General features: G+C 31.6%; 3 protein-coding genes across 4 annotated transcripts; 1 reads left to right on the top strand and 2 right to left on the bottom strand.

The window, feature by feature from the left end:
• Positions 1-489: 489 nt before the first annotated feature.
• On the top strand, positions 490-2,626 carry LOC114761127 (F-box/FBD/LRR-repeat protein At3g52680-like). Its single transcript, XM_028950447.1, has 5 exons — positions 490-1,191; positions 1,289-1,435; positions 1,526-1,648; positions 2,067-2,131; positions 2,404-2,626. Exons 1-5 carry the CDS (start codon positions 490-492, stop codon positions 2,624-2,626), a joined length of 1,260 nt encoding a protein of 419 aa, XP_028806280.1.
• A 179-nt stretch (positions 2,627-2,805) lies between these two features.
• On the bottom strand, positions 2,806-4,434 carry LOC114761126 (F-box/FBD/LRR-repeat protein At5g56420-like). The gene is made up of 3 exons (XM_028950446.1): positions 3,736-4,434; positions 3,161-3,307; positions 2,806-3,063 (listed from the first exon to the last, which is right to left on the bottom strand). Exons 1-3 carry the CDS (start codon positions 4,432-4,434, stop codon positions 2,806-2,808), a joined length of 1,104 nt encoding a protein of 367 aa, XP_028806279.1.
• Positions 4,435-15,484: 11,050 nt separating this feature from the next.
• On the bottom strand, positions 15,485-19,602 carry LOC114761136 (F-box/FBD/LRR-repeat protein At1g16930-like). Of its 2 annotated transcripts, XM_028950455.1 has the most exons (3): positions 19,592-19,602; positions 15,833-16,835; positions 15,485-15,754 (listed from the first exon to the last, which is right to left on the bottom strand). In XM_028950455.1, exons 2-3 carry the CDS (start codon positions 16,508-16,510, stop codon positions 15,587-15,589), a joined length of 846 nt encoding a protein of 281 aa, XP_028806288.1. In that variant the 5' UTR covers positions 16,511-16,835; positions 19,592-19,602; the 3' UTR covers positions 15,485-15,586. The 2 variants fall into 2 exon arrangements, with proteins under 2 accessions (XP_028806288.1, XP_028806287.1); XM_028950454.1 differs by lacking the exon at positions 19,592-19,602 and having other exon boundaries at positions 15,833-17,128.
• Positions 19,603-20,002: the final 400 nt, after the last annotated feature.

Genomic DNA, 20,002 nt, shown 5'->3' with positions numbered 1-20,002 from the left:
GTTTTGAACCCAAATCATGATTTTGATTTTTTTAAGGGTGTTTGGCTAACATTTTTCCCAAACCATGGTTTGGGTCCCAAAACCATGGTTTGGGTCCCAAAACCATGGTTTGGGGTACTTGCCAAACACACCCCAAGTATAGGATTTGAATAAATAATTTTCACTTTACAGAATTTTGGTAATATTTTTTTTACTGTTTAAAGTATATCAGTAAAAAAGCCATATGAATAGTCATAGCAGATGATATAAAGAAAATTGTCTTCAACCCCATATTGTGAATATATCTGCAATATTGCCGCGTGAAGATAGCTCTGTGCAAGCATTTATTGACGCGATGATCAAGATCATCAATATCAATGGGCAAAGCCTATTGATCACTTCAAGCCGGAGGCGGATTGTAGAGTTGCTATTCTACAAAGTGACGCTACGCCTCAAACCTTTCACTTTTTCGACCCTTGGTTCCAAAATAAAAAAGGAGGCGAAGTAACGATGAGCGACCGGATCAGTAATCTACCGGACTCGTTGCTTCTGCATATTCTCTCTTCTAAATATCTTCAAACCAAAGATGTTATTGCGACAATGCTCTTGTCGAAGATTTGGAAATCTCTTTGGCTCTCCATTCCAAAGCTTGAGTTCTACGAAAAAGGCTTTCGTAGTTACGAATCCTTCCTGCAATTTATAGATTCTACCCTCAACTTGGTTGATTCCAAATCTCTCAAAATGTTTTCTCTCAAGTGTGAGTATTTTGATATGCCCCATGATAAGGTTGACATTTGGGTTAACACAGTGCTCAAGAGCAAACTTGAGTATCTGAATCTGTGTTTTGCACCTTGTTTTGATATTATGGTTACGTATCCGCCGTTACCCTCTAGCACTTTCAACAGCAATACCATTAGGATCTTAAAGTTGGTTAGGGTGAAGGTGAGTAATCTTTCTACTGTCAATTTGCCATCCCTTAAGGCCTTGCATATGATGTACGTTGTGTTCTCGGATGCTGAAAGTTTAGGAATGCTTCTTTCTAAATGTGTTCGTCTTCAAGAATTGCTGCTACTGTATCTGGGGTTTCCTGATGATGAGAATATGAAGCTAGACATTGGAAGGCTTCATCACTTGGTTATTGCAAAGGTTTCTTCAGTAGATCTATTTAGAATGGAAGTTTTTTCTAATGTTACATTTCTGAGCTTAGAGGAGGTACCAATGACCTACCATGAGTAATTTTTTTTAATTGTTTCTATATAATACCATATCCCCAAATTTATTTAATTTGGCCTAATCTTTGCTCGTGCAGCATGATTTTTTTCCCGGTGACTATGAATTTCCAACATTTTACAATTTGCCCCAACTGGAAATTCATTACTTAACTCAGAAAGGGTGGAGTAGTCTGGTCTGCTGCCTTCGAAGTTTCCCCAAGCTTGAAACTCTTATAATTTACGAGGTTTGAAAATTAACTGAATAGAATCTGTTTTCGTCTTACTACCTAGTATTCTGAATTATTACAAAACACTTTCGTTGTGTACGTGGCCAGGGTTGTAAGGGATTGGATTGGTCGATGGAAGCAGGTCCTGATAATGTTCCTCCATGTGTGTCATCAAACCTGAAGGTGTTTGTGCTAGGTGGCTTTAACTACTTGCAAAGTGAGTTCGAAATTGTAAGTTTTATAATGAATCATGCAAAAGTTTTGAGCTCTGTCATCATTTGGACTCGTGATTATCCAAGGCAAGAGGCTAAGAGAATTGAATTGCTGGGAATATTATCGTCATACCCCAAATGTTCCATGAATTGCAGGCTTTTTGTTAATGTCCCTGCCATAAATATATTTCAGAATGTGTATAGTAAATTAGGGTCAGATAAGGAATTCAGTTACTACTTCCATGATTAGGTGGTACCTTATTAGGTCTTGAATTTACCTATACGGGGAAAAAAAGGCTAATGAGAGTGCTTATTTTGGCCAACGGAAGCGTTTTGAACACTTTCGTTCGCTTCTGTATGTATGTAGACGTTTCCAGCAATATTTCATATTCATAGTCATTAATATTTTTCTGTGCAAACGTTAATCTGCATCATAGCTGGATTCTTTGGTATTGACTTTAGGAGAGTCAATGTCGCCATTCTCTGTAGCAGGGCCACAAGGGTTGGAAGATGAATGATAAATAAACGATCTGAATTGTATTGTGCTATGTGCTCATCATTTGACTGGTATAAATAATTGTTTTCTCGCCCATTTAATCTCATTTCTTTTGGTAACTCACTAAATGTGCTTGTATTTACGGTCAAACTTGCCATGAACCTTTTGTTTAATCGTCTGGGAAGGTTAATAGGGAGGGCAGAACTGGCCTAGATAAACAAAGCTTTGATAACAACACTACTGATAGCCTCAAATGAAAGTAGTATTATATGGTGTAGGTCAAAGCTTGGTAGGATTGAATTTGGCTGTTCTCCATTGGAACTGGAGAATATTTGCCCTGTATGGGGGAGCTTGAAGTTGGTGGAGGATTTTGTGATTCTTGGCAAAACTCTTGGTTCTATAGGTACTTTGAGTGGATTCCAAGGAGTAATCTCCATTCTCATTTGCTTAGGCAGCTCTTATGGGGAAGTGCTGGAAACTGCAATTTGCAACACAGGTTAACTTGGAATGTCTTTGTTGAATCTCACGACTTCGTTTGAAGGTAGTATAGACAATTGACTTGAAACGGATCAAATTCAAAAGGGAAAAGAAAATTAAACTCAAGCAGATATGCATCGGCAAAAAATAAAACAGATAACAATTAGTAATTTACATCCTTAAAATCTCCGCATGTCGGAAGCTCACTCGAACAAAAGCCTGCAATTCACGGAGCTTTTAGGACAAGAGGATAATCTTTGAAGCATTTCTTGTTTTGAATTTTCTGTTAATGTAACATGTCCACGAATTGAGATGATGTTCAAGAAGCTTGCATTCTTCATTATAAATCTTGCAAGTTCCAATTCATTGTAAAGGCCTCTGTAGTTTCCAAGATGGAATTCCTTCAAGTGCGATGAAACACATTCTGGAACGCTCTCTCCCAACCATTCTGTACCATTAAACTGAACCAAATAATGTAGTGTAAAAGTTAGGAGTTAAACCAACTAGCTAATCAAATGGCAGTCCACACACATGAGTTTGAAAACAACAAATTCAAACCTCAATAATTATAAGAGTTTCAAGCTTGGGGAAGTTTTGCAAGCATTCCAATATTGTTATATGCGAGAAATCTGGTGAATAATATCTTATTTCCATGTGGATTAAATTATAAAATGTGGCAGGATGAAGGCGACTTGAAAAACCAATCTGCAAGAGAGGGAGACAGCAACAAGATAAACAAATTGAAATATCAAATCTGAGGATGAAAAGCAACAAGATAAGCAAACTGAAATATCAAATCTAAGAATGAAAAGCAATAATGTACGTGAATTATTTACTTATCAACATTTAATCCTTAGTATAAGAGCTGGTTGTTGGAGGTTAAATTGATTCTAAAATAAGACATCAACTCAACTTTTTGTCTCTCAAATTTAAATTCATGCTCTAAAATATGCTTGTTAATAATATATATTAAGGAGTTTCCATCTAAAGGTAGTTATGATTAAAAATACATTTTAGGGAATTTAACTCATATTTGTTACAAATAACTAACTAAATCAACTTTTTTATCCTATCCAACTTAGTTAAAAGTAGCTTTTATACCAAAGATCAAAATTAAAGTGGCAACATCATACCGTATCAATCCGCAGTGCTCTTACGTTTGACAAAGTTTCCAAAGTAAATGGATAGTCATAAACATCAGCTGAAACCAAATTTTTAAGGCTCCCTTTATTTATTGGTACAACCGAATACCCATCAGTTGTGCCGCAGAATTTTAGTGCCAAGTCTTGAAGCAAAGGGCAGCCGTAAAGAAGATTGTAAATGAATTTGATATTTGGAAATATAACCTTGCTCAAGTGCAAGACTTTAAGTGAAGGCAAATGAATAAAAGAAGGAGCCGTCACTTTAACTCCACTTAGCTTTAAAATGCTGATGGTATTGCAGTTGAAAATGCAAGGCGGTATTTCAATGCTGAACTTGTTAAGAGTTTTATCATAAATCTCAACGTGTTCGACTTTGGAATCTACTGCTGTGTTAATCCAATTGTTAATCTTCACACGTGGCACGTTTCCATTTGTAGATCTGAGAAAGAGATGAAACTTTCTTAGGGTTTCGGAATGATCTCTCATGCTCATGATTGTATCTACGTACTGAAGAAAAGAGTGAAGGCTATGGAAATTGAAGTCGTCCACGTCAAGAATGGGCAGTGACCACCGGAGATGGCTCCACCTCTTGGAGGAGAGGCATGTGGTGATGGCTTGTTTGGTTGGAAGAAAAGACAGAATATGTTCAAACAAGGAGTCAGGCAACTCACTAATCTGATCACTTGCCATTACTTCCAATCTGCTTTCATTACGTTTGGACATTGGTTTTCAAATAACCACCTTAGCTTGCTCTAAAGGAAAAGAGAATGAAAATATGAAGATTATCAGATTAGGGTTACGAGGTGCAATAACAAATACACACACATAGAATTTCAAGTAATCACAATGATCTCCAAAAACGAAGAAAACCCAGATAAAGTCAAATGGTCAAAAGAAATCCACAAATTTCTTTGATACATAAAAGGAAATCACGGTGGAACCTTATTTAGCTCATGAGCTACATAAAGGATATGAATATGATGATAAACACAAGCTCTAATTGTGCAAGGCTGAAGCTCCAAACTGGCAAAGAAATAGAAATTTCTCAAGCGGCTGTTTGTAAATAAAGAGCGAGGGAAAGGAACTTACCGCGTCACGAGTCGGTTAGAGGCTTTCAGCCATCAAAGGAACGAGAGATAATTGAAAAGGGAGCCCTTATATTCCCAAAATATCCTCAAAATGTCCATCAATCAATTAAACTATCGTGGATAATCTTTATCTCAATCAATGAGAAAGTATACATTATATGGATTTAATCTCATCTAAAGCCTTATCATGTATCCATAGTTTTAAATAATTGGATTGCTAGAAAAAAGGATAATAATTGGATTAAATACTAATTTAATATATAAATATGATTATACTTTAAACACATTAAATTATATATATTTTATATTTAAATTTTTTTCCAACGTAATATTTAAATTATTCGGATAATATCAATGAAATTTTATTTAATCAATATTATACTTATATTATAAACACTTTCACGTAAGAGACAAAACTTTCATCATATATTTACTTTGTATTTTATAAATTATAATTGAAAAGCTGTTTTTAAAGATTGAATCTTAATTTCAAACGAGCTCTTTATGTATGAAGTAGTAAATAAGTAAATTCACATCCTTGGAAGAAAGAAAAAAAAGAGAGCAACTAAATTAACTGGGTTTTGCAACTAAAAAAAAAAAGAAAGAGAGCGAGTTAGGTATTAATGATTTGAAATTATAAGCGGACTTGAACCGAGAAAAGAGCACCCAAATTAATTGGGTTTTGCAGTCAAAGAAAGAAGAATGATAGACATTAATGGTTTTCAAGCGAGAACGAAACTGTAATCCCTCATTTATAAAGAGTTTTCATGCCAGACGTTACTAATTGAACTTTCCTCCTTTTCACAAAGGCTTCATGCCCATTTTTATTATTTAAAACCCTAACTGATATTATATATCATATATAATATGATGACCACTATGATAGTATAATCTCCAAAATATTTTGTTGTCCTATAAAAAAAATCACCAATTAAATTTTTATTTTTTAGAAAGCAAATCACGTATGGTGCTAAAAATTCTGTCTTTTTTTGTTTCCTCACCTTGTCGTCAGACAATTTGTGTAGAAATGCTTAGCAACCGTGTTTGGATTAGTAATGAGGGTACCATATATCAAAATAATCAGTAGGAAAAACTGGGAACAAATCCCCATTGGACAAATTAATTAGAAAGTAAGACCTAAAATAATGTAAAAGTGTGGAGTCGTTGAGCACTAGTGGGTTATATATGGATTATTATTGCTTGGTATTGTATATGATAGACGCTAATTAGAGAAAAATTAAAATGTTATCAAATTTTAAAATATAATTAATAAAATTCAAGATTTTTTTTATTCCAGACCTTGGACGTGACACGAGAGAGTGCCCACTCCAGATTTGTAAACAGCAACCCATTTGGGGTGATCATAAAGACTTGTTTCTTCTTTCCAAATCTGTCCCTGATTAAATACCAATATTCTTTTCAAAAAATAATTCATTCAAAAATTGGGAAAAATTGATTAAATAAAAGTATTTTATAAGACTATTTTAAAACATCACAAAATTTTAAATTTTTTAAATATAAATATACAAAAGTTGAGAGCTTTATTTACTATATACAGAATGGGTATATCCTCAATACTAATTGTGACAATGATGTGGGGTGTTTGGGTGATTGCCCAAATCATGATTTGAGGGTCCAAACCATAGTTTGGGAAAAAATTACCCAAACACCCATCAATTTTTTGAAACCATGGTTTTATCATAAAACCAAGGTTTACCTATCAAAATCAAGGTTTTGTAATAAGCAAAATTTTTTTGCTTTTTGAGCGATTCTCTCCCCACTCCCTACAATAATTTTTGTTGTTGTTGAAAACAATTATTTATTTTCTAAAAACATAATCTTTATTTTATAATTTTATATACCCATATTAACAATTACCACATCCTATATTTAATATAAGACCTCATTTGACTTTTTTTTGTTCCTAAATATAAAACCTCAATCTACCTTATTTCTCATATTTGTCTATCGTTTTTCAAGTTATAACTAACAAACTTGATTAATAGGGATATTGTAGGAAAGGCAACATCTATTTATTACAAATAACTAACTTAACTAATTTTTGTTAATCTACTCAAATTAGTCAACTAGCTCTTATATTTAGAACTGGATATAGTAATTAATCTATGTTTTTATATATTGTTTATTATGTTGGCAAAAAAAAATTAACAAATTTATTATTCCAATCTTTAATGTAGGACCTAATTAGAGAGTTAATATTGGTCTTAAATGTAATTCCAATCATTAATGTAAAACCTAATTGGAGAGTTAATATGTAGACAAGATCTTAAGCTTTTATTGAAGGAAAGCTTTGACCAGACTGGTAATATGTAGCTAAAAAAAACTTATTATAAATGCTCCATATCGATGCAATATCTTGATTATTACAGCACTTTTTTATTCATTTTTCTATAAACATATTTAATCTTCTTTTTTTATGAATATATATACATATATTAATTATATTTTCTTATATATGATTAATTATGTTGGTAAAAAATATATTATTAACAATTTTATTATTTCAAATTAAAATATATTATAAAATCTATCTTTTATGTAATTATCATATTTGTATGTCTTTTTTAGTAATTTAAACATATGAAAAGTGCTTTTGACAACAACTATCTAACACTCTCACTTTATCAGAATTACTTTTTCAGAAAATCTATTTCTTTCAGAATCTATTCTCCTCAAAAGCTATTATCCGGAATCTATTTGCACAGAAAACTAACAATTATGAAGATGAAAAATTGTGTCATCTTTATCTGGGCCTTTATTACGCAGAAACCAAAAAGCAATGCTTTAAAAGTTGGATTAAACATTGAGCAAGGAAGACCAGCAGATAAAATTTTTTCGAAAGAATCTCAAAAAATAACTTTAAATTTTAAAATTTTAAATCAATCTTATTCACTATATTTTAATAACACTTTGTTATGAAATGGATCCAAAATAAAATTACAAAAGTAGAATAGAGAAAGATAAAGACAAGAAAATGAGAGAATGATATTGTATTCCTTCACTTGCTTCACTTGCATCACAATACAATGGCATGCCTTATTTATAGGCATAGTCTTACACATAAATTACATTTGTACTTAAATAATAGATAGTGGATAATAAACCATATGAATATGAGTGGGGGGAGTTACAAGATTAAAGGCATAGTGGAAAGGTAATGGAGTAGTGAAAGATTAATGCCTAGTGGAAATAGTGGGAGTTGATGATGAAGTTGAGAGGAAGAGGAAGAGGAAGAAAAGGAGATGGACATCCACATATTATAATATTCATAACACTCCCCCTTGGATGTCCATTATCTAAGATATGTGCCTCATTAAAAAACTTCAACTAGGAAAAACCCTGTGGGATAAAAACCTAGTAGAAGAAAAAGAATACATATTCACTGATACACTATTCGATGCTGCCTCATTAAAAACTTTGCTAGGAAAACCCAGTGGGAAAAAACCATAGACAAGGGAAAAAGAGTACAGCGTGTATTAACTCCCCCTCTTGATAACATCAATTGATATCCTTGAGTCTATGACATCTGATATCATGAACAAACTTTTTAAATATTGTAATAGGAAGTGACTTGGTGAACAAATATGCTAGATTTTTATTTGAATGAATTTGCTGGATATATATTTCACCATCTTTTGGATATTGTGAGATAAATACTCCATTTGGAATTACCAGCATGTGAATCAGAAAAGAATCTAGAATTCTATTCCAATGTCTTTCGTGAAGAACTATATCTTACCAGTAAGTTAACAGCAAATGATATGTGATGTCATGCATGACTAATAAGATATGATATAGTACTTCTGGATCTATGATTTGGTACTTCTGGACCAAGTAGTTCTTCGTCACCTTCTCAAAATATATAAAGTTCTTTATTCACCTCCACAAATCTCACAACTATCAAAGTATATAATGGATATGATTTATCCATATAAAAACACTTTAAGGCATTTCTTGTATCAATTATTTGATACACAAAAATTTTCATTTCTCAAGTATTCAATTTGCAATCCGAAGCAAAACTTTGTTCTTTTCAAGCCCTTCATTTCAAATTCTTTCTTTAAGCAATCCATAGCTTTTGTAAGCTCTTCAGGAGTTCTAATAATGTCATCAACATAAACAATTATAGCAAACTCACTTTCAGATCTTTTCATAAAAATACATGGGCAAATTGGATCATTTTTATATCATTTCTTCAACCGATATTTACTTAGTCGGTTATACCATATATGCGCAGATCGCTTCAATTCATATAAAACTATTTAGCTTAATTAAGTATTGTTCTCAAGAACTTGAATTGTATGCTTCTGGCAAGTGAAATCTCAAGGAATTTCATATATTTTGATCCAAAACTATAAAATGGATCATACATCTGAAATTATTTTAATCTTCATAATATTTTATAAACTGAAAGATTTTCTTATATATGCTCCTGGCATATTTTTGATCCTTCAAGGATTATCATGTAAATTTCACTATTAATGATCCTCATCCATGGGTCATAATAATATCTAACAAGTACATTTCATAACTGCCAAACTATTCAAATATGTAAAATTATATCCACCACAAAATAATATGTTTCATCATAATCATTTGTGAAAATCTATATTTTCACATAAACGTCCATATTTATAGAAACTTTATATTTCATGTGTTGGGACTACAGGCCCATTTTCACATGATATTTTCATCACATCCTTTTCCTTTTCCTTTTCTTCTTGGCCAAATTTATATTACTTTATATGATAGATCTATACGTAAGATCCTCTTTTTATCATGTGATATTCTTATGAAAATCATTGTCGACAACTTTACCTTTTTGGTTCCATTTTTTCTTTTGTGACATAACTTGTTGAGATCTCTTTCTTCCTTTTCAGGTACCTGAACCTCTTCTGGGGTTTTATAATTAGTTATGTCCTGACACTCTTCTAGAGTATATGCCTCCTCAATACAACTTCTAAGTTGTATGCTCCTCTTTATTCAAGATATTTATATTGGAACCGATCAACCTCTCATGCTTTTGGCATGTTTTAATATTCAAAATAATTGGAGCATTTTTAGCTGGAATAAGAGATTTAAAAATGTTCATTCAAGTCAGTAAAATATTTTGTAATATTTCATGAATGCAATTTTGATGAACTTCTGGTCCATACTAATATATTTGAGGATCTATATTTAATAGTAATAATGCATTCCATGCATTCTCTTTTCCAGCTACTCAATTCCTCCCCCTCATATTAGGAAAACTTTGTTGAATAACAGTCAACTAATTATGTAGTATAAGTCTCCTAAATCCATTTGCTTCTTTTAGGAACATTATTTTGTTCCATTTAAAAACAAACAAGAAGAAGGAGGTTCTTACCCAACATATGACTCAACTTTCTTTAAATATCCATCTATGTGCATTGTGGTGGATTAGTAAGAATAAATATTGCACATTTCAATCTTTAGATGGAAAATATCTTGCTCCTGACCAAAAGCCAATTTTATTAGGAGAATTTTGTTGCCTTGATGTCTATAAGTGCTGCAATATATCAAATATGCCAACGCTAAAATGGAAAAATTTATTCTCATAAATATTGATCAAGCCATTCACGGAGGCATTAACAAATGATTTTGCTAGATCAATTTGTTAAGCAGGCTTTTCAACATTAAAAGCCTGATATATAAATTCACTAGCATCTTTGAAATCAAGTTTTGGGAATCACATAGTCTGGAAATATTTATCTAAATAATCTTACAAACTTCAGGTTGCAAATTAATATCAATCACACATCTTACCATTTTATATAGATGCATCTATCAAATATTGAATACTTGTATGGCTTATGTGCTTCTAAATGGGCCCATATATATATTTCCAGAGATATAGTGATTCATTCGAAAACAAAACATAACTAGTAATATTTTATAATCAATTTTCTTTGAGAACAAGCAGCACATACGGATTCTTAAAAATGTTGGCTATTCGGAAGAATCTTCTGGTTCTTCAATGGATATCAATACATAATCTTCAATAATTATATAGTTTAAGATGATCAAACAAGTCATGCCAACAATAAATCTAATTATATCAGTAAACTTCTGGTTTACTGTACCATGTTTCGTTACCAATAATATAATATATGATTGACGATTTCTATTTATGAAATTGATATGAAAAATATATCCAATATCAACTCATATTTGTATTTCAACAGTTTTTCCCCTCAAGATTGAGTCATTCAAATATGATTCCTTTATTCATATATTTCATAAACAGCTGCTAGCATATAATGGGTTAAAGCCAATAACCTATCTTTTGCTTGGAAGCCCAAGTACTTCCTGGTTCATATATAGTTACAGATTTTAATCCAATTGTACTATAACATTTACACTCTTTGGAGAACCAAAGTGTGATATAAATCTATGGGTCATATTTTTCATTATCAATACTTTGTTTGCTCATAAAGAAAAATCAGTATTAGTTCTTTTGGAACTGTGCTATTACATCTAGTTCTTCAGGAACTATATAATTTAAGAGGAATATGAAAGATAACTCTATTTCAATATATCATTAACATAATAATAAATAATTATGAGTATCATAGATTTAACTTGCAATAACACATAAAAATAATGAAGAACATTTAAAATGAACTTTTAAAAATAAAGTACAAATAAGACTTAACATTCAAAACTTCTCAATATTGATTAAGGTACAATAGACATTTAAAATATTCAAAACTAATATTGAATCAAATCATATAAATAAGATATAACAAAATATAACTGTAACTTTTGGGTCTATTTGATCTATTTAGTTTTATATCCCACACTTACCAATATCACAATATCAAATTCTTATAACAATTTGTTTCTCACAAATCACAATAAATTTAAAGACTGGTAGAAATTAAACATTATACATATAGCCTTCTAGGCATATACTTATATGTTTTCTATTTTTATATATACTTTGGATATCTATCTTTCTTCACAACTTACTGCCTTCAGGCATTAAAATTAGTTTCGATATTTTCATAATATCACATGGTCTTTTTGATTCCACAACCATTTTTCTTTAACATTTGCTTTTCAATGAACTAATACATATTTGTCTATATGACTTCTGGTCATATTATAACAGTTATTCATAATTTTATTATATTGATCATAGGGCCATTACTAATTCTGCTGGTATGATTCAATAGTCAAGTCCCAAGATTATTGCCCTTTTAGTTATCAGTTCCACTGATACAATGTGATCATACTCTTTATCACTCTTATAGATATATTCTTTGCTTTCAATAGCACACCATCAATTTTCTAAAATATTAGTCTTCCGGACTATAACAAAATTTTCAGAACTGCGAAATTCTTTTGTATGGTTTAATTTTTTTTAAATCATTAATCTTTAGAACTTTGATATACATTATCAAATTGTGACAGTCTTGTCATGCCATCTGTTACTACCACAAGATGGTCTTTTATCAAATAATCATCAAAACGTGATGTGGCTTCTGGCCATCTAATCACAAAATCAAGAATATAATGGCTATTAGCCATTCATTTATATGTTTAACATTTTACTTTCTAAGATAACAATTAACTAATGTTGGAGATGATAATCATATATAATAATGTTATAGATGAACATAAATGTCATAGCAAATCAAGAAGTATAAGGACAATAGGATCATAAAAATATAAGAAAAATAAGAAATAAAAATAAAAATTTTCATATCTCAATACGATAAATAAAATATTCGGCTAGCAATGAATCAATAAGATTAATGTACAAAACCACCATTTCCTCTAAATAAATTAGAGAAATCTTACCAAATTGTTTGGATCAAACTATCTTCATTTAACGAACAAAACTTCAACGTGTATCAACTAGGAGCCATGAATTCTGATGGTAGAGTCTCGTGCTGATAACGTGTTATGAAATGGATCGAAAATAAAATTACAAAAGTAGAATAGAGAAAGATGAAGACAAAAAAATGAGAGAATGATATTGTATTCCTTCACTTGCTTCACTTGCATCACAATACAATGGCATACCTTATTTATAGGCATAGTCTTACACATAAATTACATTTGTACTTAAATAATAGATAGTGGATAATAAACCATATGAATATGAGTGGGGGGAGTTACAAGATTAAAGGCATATTGGAAAGGTAATGGAGTAGTGAAAGATTAATGCCTAGTGGAAGTAGTGGGAGTTGATGATGAAGTTGAGAGGAAGAGGAAGAGGAAGAAGAGGAGATGAACATCCACATATTATAATATTCATAACACACTTGATAATATTTGAAAAGCAAATGACAACACGTTTTTGTAGTCATTCTTAATTTGAGATTTTGAAATTTCAAAAATATTCTTTTGAAGATTTTCCCAATAATTTATAGTCCAACCAACTAGAGTATGTACGAGTCAAATTGATGACATGATAATTAAATAAAACATATTATATGTATATATAAATAATATATGCATAAAAAATTAAAATATCAAAAGTTAAAAGGAGAATTACAATTAAATCCAATTAAAATGCTAGAACTCAAATTAAGGCCTATAGTTTTAAGAAATTATTAATTAGACTAAGATGCTTAGTTAGGAATTTCTGAATGTTGTGAAAAAACTAAAATGCCCGTGAGTCTTATATTTAGGTCTGGAAGACTAATAATTTTTTTTTAAAAAAATGAAAACCTGGCATTATATAATATTTATTTATAAAAATGTTTTATTTATAAAAGTAATTTTGTTCCACATGGTCTTAGATCTGATTTAGGAACTTTCAGAATTCTTGGTCTTCAACGTTATTGTTTTATATTCTATTTTTATTTTAATTTTCCTAATAAAATCTGCTTTAGCAAATCTGCGTTTTCTCTGGTTTCTTATTTTTAAATTTACTGAGCATTAGTTATCTTTACGTTTGCGTGTCTATATTTGTACGCACAGATGCGTCTTCCCGGACAATAACATATTGACAAGAAATTTGTGGGAATAGAGACCTTTTGCTTGATTCCAGGACTACTAAATTAATAATGGTTTGAAGGAGAATTTTTTTTAATTAAAAAATCAGAATCTTATTTTAAAAAAAACAAATTTGTCATTTCTTTCTTAAATAGATCGGCCATAAACATTCTCATCATGTTATATCTTATAATCTCATGGCTAAAAAAAATTATACTATTACTAATTAATATGAACTTATTATTTTTTTAGTATTCTAAATGAATTTTCCTTCGTTTGATTGGATAGATAGAAAAATAAATTGGCCGGAGCAATCACCAATTTGGCGAAAAATGACTTATCTATTACGAAGAATTTACAATTAGCTGGCAAAAACAAAAAGAATTTACAATTAACTCTCCATCAAATATAATCAAAATATAAAAATCAAAATCTTTTTTTTTTTTTGGATAAAGAAAATCAAAATCAAGTCTGCACTTGCTTTCAATATTTATTTTTAACATAAAGAAACAATTTATTCTTTTAACAACATTCAAAAATTTCTAATTAGGCCTCTTAACCTAATTAGGAATTTGTTAAAAGTATAAGCTTAAATTTGAATTTTAATATTTCAAGTGAATTTAATTATGATTCTCCCAAAATTAAATACCTTAAAAATAAACTGAAATGATTCAATTTCATGATGAGTTAATTAGTTCAGATAGTAATACTACAATGTCACGATAATTGAAGATTAAAAGAATATGAGCAACACTTTAGGTGAAAAAAACATAAACATAGATTTATCACTTAATTTTGAATTTTAATAACATAGCTAGGTTTTGATTATTTTAATACTTTGTGACAACAGTTTCAAGATGAGATTACATTTCCTTCTCTGACAATTCACACAAGGCGTGAGAATATTAGTTTTCCTGAATCAAAAGACAAGAATTGTTCCCCACATTAGATCTGGAGGTTATTCATGTACTTGAGAGGTGAACAATTCATATGATCCCCACTCATCTAATCAAACAGTCGCTGGCTTGGCATAAATCAACATCCTAAAGGAGGACTTGAAATCTTTTGACTGACTCTGTGTGTGTGTGTGTAATTCTATAGTGGTATTTGTATGCATTATATTGAGACAAATTATGTCTCGAAACTAACTTCATAAACCGAAGAGGAGAAAGCCACAGATTGAAAACGCATACATGTAAGCCAGAAATAAAACTTAGCAATTACAAGTTCAACACATTCGTATGTCAAAAGTTTCGGAACTGCAGTTTAATCATCCAAACAAACACTGAGACCGAATTACCAAGAGACAGACCTAAAAGCTACAAAGGTTCGTGACTATTGAGAGAGCGACATAGACAAGCTCCTGCGCACATTTGAGTACTCCAAAAGCAAATCTACATCAAAATTTGAGACAGCAATCCCACTCCTTCACACGTGAACCAGAAAATTCATCACATAGAACCCTGCAGTTCTCAGAGGCTGTGGGGTAAGAGGATAATGTTTCAAGCACTACTGGTGGGCACCACTTCCCAATCCTGACAGTCCTCAGAACCCTTGCATTCTTCATAATAAATTTTGCGAATTCAAACTCCCTGTCAGAGAAACTGCTGGCATCGAGAGCGAACTCCTTCAGTTGTGATGAAATACACGGAGGAATACTAAGTATTTGTTCATCGGGGGGTGCAAAACCAACCTACCGAGACAAATATAGAGTTAGAAAACTAACTGAAGAATAGGTGTTATACGTACAAATCAAGTTGAAATCTTCAAACCTCAGAAATTACAAGATTTTGCAGCTTGGGGAAGCTATGAAGATAGTTCACCATCCTGGTCCACATATTGCTGTAACATTCTAGATAGGTTAAGTTGTAAAGTGTTGGAATATCCCCAGCAGGTGACCATGCAGCATGCATGGCACCGGGTATCCACGTAGACTGCATGAGGAAAAGCAAACGCTTGTTAAAAATTTGACATTTGATAGAAACAATTCACCCATGAAATGCCCTTCTTACCCTTAAGCTAAGAAATCTAACATTAGCAAGAGCTTTCCACGGCAGTAGTGAGGGTGGGACACGAGCTGCGACCAAATGGTCAAGCTTTCCTACGTCCAACATTGGACCATAATGCTTCGTATCCAAACTTTTGAAAACTAAGGTCTCAAGAATAGGACATCCAGAAACTAGTACTGCCACGCAATTCAAATCGGCACATCTAACATTATCAAAATACAGAACCGTAAGGCATGGTAAGCTAACTGCGCGAAGAGAATCGAAGGTGATACCATTCAACTTTAAAACCTTCATGGTCTTAGAATTGAACATGTTGGAAGGAAGCTTAGTGTTAAAACTAGACGGGAACCATATTTCTATACTCTCAACTCTGCTCTGGATCAATGCGTTGATCCAAGAGCTAAGCTTCTCATAGGGCACCCTAATTGTCCAACAGGTGAGACTAAAGGTGTTGAGAAATTTCAGATTTCCTAGGAGGAGCACGTCATCAACAAATTGGACAAAGACTTCAAGATCATAAGCATGAAAATCTACATCACGAATAGCAAGGATGGGAAGTGACTGCCAAAACGGCCTCCATCTCTTAGACAAAATACTTGTGGCAACCGCTTCTTTGGTTGGAAGGAAGGATAATATGTGAAGAAGCAGTATGTCTGGCAAATTTTCAATCAAGTCGCTCATCGTTGCTCAGCTTACACTTCAATGTAAATCTGAAACTGTTCAGAAAGTCATCAAATATCATGTAATAAGTATTCTTCTACAGTTGAAGCTATTCGAAAAGCAATATGCAAAAGCAGAACAGTTCATTGAATGCTACACAAAGTGATGGATGTGGCTGAATATTCATGAAACACTATTCATTCAACAGTGTTTTTTGTTCATCAAAGTCAATATGAAACGGTAAGCACAAGCTCTGAACCTAAGCATGCCGCCCCTAAGCATTATAACTTTCTTTATAGCCTCAATGCACAGATCAATCTCCTTATTCTTGGCAGCCAACACCCTACTTTATTATGTAAGACATACAATTACAAATAAGTTTGCCCAAACCAGTATAATTATTTCTCTAGACAAATAAGAACTGTATCAGATGAACAATTGAGGATTCCCTCTGCTTACAGCAAACAATAATCTGATGATTGTGTAAAGATGAACTTTAGTATTGTGCAAATTTAGTAACAAACTTCAGTACTCAGACAATTGCTGTGGACAGAATTTTAAAACGTACACGCAAGCACTGCCCATATAGAGACTACCATTCATTCATAGGCTTAACAATGTAGAGTCACATGACAGGGGATAAATTAACATCGTTGACACTCAGACAAATGGTAAGCAATTCCAAAAAAATATGGTGGTACAAGCGAACGGCTGGCACAAGATAAATAAGTATTACAAAATAAATCTATTGAAACAAAATCAACAAAACAGCAAGGGTATTCGATACTATACTCAAGATTAATTCACTGCTGTACGTATGAGGAAGTAAAAGAACGGACATCCGGGACATTACCTCCAACAACGCTTCTGTTTCCCTCACTGAGGGGCTATTTCCTATTTATCTCACTCTTCTACTCTCTTCCAATTGCTCTGTCTTTACTTAAGCCCTCTATTTCACTCCCTCCCTCTGCCTCTCCGACTCACTCCCTCTTGGAGCTCATTGTAAACCTACAATCCAAACCAACATTGTTAAAGTACTTACAGTATCGGCAACTCTCTTAAAGAAAAGAAAAGAAAAGAAAAGAAAAGAAGAAGAAAACAGCTATAACCAAGAATTAATTCATTGCTATGCGTATGAGGAAGTGAAAGAACGGACATCCGCGACATTACCTCCGACAAAGCTTTCTGTTTCCGTCACGGCGTGGCTATTTCCCATTTGTATCTCCTCTGCTACTTTCTTGAAATCTCCATTTCCAATTGCTCTGCTTCTCTCAAGCCTTCTACGTCGCTCTCTCTCTCTCTGCCTCTCCGACTCACTCCCTCTTGGCGCGCATCGTGAACCTACCATTCAAACATGTATGTGTAACAATAAGTAATAACAAGGATCGGCAATTCTCTTAAAGAAGCAAGAAAACAGCTATAATCAAGAATTACTTTGCTATGAGGAAGTCAAAGAACGGACACCGGCGACATTACCTCCGATGGAGCTTCTATTTCATTCACTGAGTTGTCCTTTATTATTTGCCTCTCCTCTGCTAGTTTCTTGAACTCTCCATTTTCCAATTGCTCTCTCTTCTCTAAAACTCTATGTCCCTCCCGCTCTCTGCCTCTCCGACTTACTCGCTCCAGGCGATCCTCGCAAACCTACAGTGCACACAAAACGTCTAATACTGACAAGTAATAACGGTAATTTTTATCTGGATGAGTATATAATGCTGGCAAAAATAAAGTTATGTAATAATTTCAAGAATCAATAATTAATAATCAAGTCCGGCGAACCAAAAAAAAAAATCAATATCAATATTCCAGGAAAATACTTTAATTTTGAAAGCTTCTTGAATAACAAAAAATATTACTTTAATAATGTTTACTCTCAGAGAATACCGTAAAAATTTAATTATATATTTTAGAAGAAGTGTTACTTAAGTTATGGATTATTAGTTAATAGACAAAAAAATAAAAAATTTAGTTATTAGTTAAACTTATAGACATTAGTATAAATTACATTTTTTAAAATTTTATACATCAAATAACTGAGAAATATTGTTTATGTACGTTTATGATTAAATACATGAACGCATCTCCGTTTAGGCTCTGTTTTGTTATTCCCTTGTGAACCAAAAAAAAAAACATGATTTGTTATTTTAATTAATAATTTCAAATTATGCTTTTATTAATTGCTCTTTTTAATTGCTAAAATAATGAAATTTACTCTCCCATATGTGGTTCAAAATATTAGTTAAATTTAATTAAAGACAATAGATATACAAGATATATACATATTTTTTGAATTATTTCCTTACTTGTAAAGAGAAAGCATGAGAAATAATAAGTGAAAGCTATTGCAAAGAGATAATAAATGGAATATGTTTAATAGATCTAAAAGTGAAAAAACTATTTAAAATTTCAGACAAAAAAATTTATTTCTTATATTTAAGGACATTATTATGAGAAAGTTTGTGTCTTATAAAAAGGAACAGAGAAATTATTAAAATATTTATTAGCCACTAAACTAAAGAAATTTCAGAATTTCAGTTTTATTTATGAAAAATACAAACATAATTTATATATGACAAACTACAACTTTTGGTGTTAAAGTTATATTAATCTTCAACTTTGACTTAGAGACTCTAAACAGTTCGATCCTTTAGGTAAAGTCCAACAACATGTAATTACTAAAATGATGAAATTTACTCCCGTTCCTTATTATAAAAAAATAACTACTCCCTCTACTTTTTATTAGATATATATAGGGCATCAATTAGAAGAAATTTTTGTTTCTAAATATAAGGCATTAACCAACTTATTAATTTTGACTTTTCAATTTTACCCTTGCTAATAAATTAAGGTTTAGTGTTAAAAGTTTTCAAACTCCGTATTTATCTATTTACATCATTAAAGTTGTAGGTAATCTTAGAAAAAAATTATCAATTTAAGACATATTTAAGGTTTTAACTGTAATTCTTTAGCATATAAGAATTAGTTAAGAATGCCCTCTAATAATGACCAAAGAGAGTATTAAAATCACATGATTTAGAATGTTAGTTAAATTTAGTTAAAAACAATAATTATATAAGATATATATATTTTTTCAATTATAACCTTATTTGTAAAGACAGCGCATAAAAGATAATGAGCAAAAATTTATTACAAGGAGATAATAAGTGACATGTATTTAATGGGGTAAAAGACTAGTTTAAATTTTCAAACAAAGAAAACTTGTTTCTTAGAAACACCACTATGAGAGAGATTAACTTTTTTTTAAATAAAAAACGGGATAGAGGGACTAATAAGGTATTTATTAGCCACTAAAACAATGAAATTTCAAAATATCAGTTTTATTTTCAAAAAGGACAAACATAATTCGTATAGAAAAAATATAACTTTTGGTCTTAAATTTTTCTTCAAATGTGAAAGACTCTAAACCAAGGTCTTCATAGCCGAATCGAACTGGTTGGACCATCAACCGGCCATGGCAACAGCTAAGGGTATGTTTGGATTGGCGTTGGGCAA

The sequence above is a fragment of the Neltuma alba genome, unplaced genomic scaffold (genome assembly GCF_004799145.2).
Source record: "Neltuma alba isolate B1F8T4 unplaced genomic scaffold, ASM479914v2 tig00011084_pilon, whole genome shotgun sequence".
In the NCBI taxonomy this organism is placed as follows: Eukaryota; Viridiplantae; Streptophyta; class Magnoliopsida; order Fabales; family Fabaceae; genus Neltuma; species Neltuma alba.
This window is presented reverse-complemented; position numbering and strand designations above follow the sequence as displayed.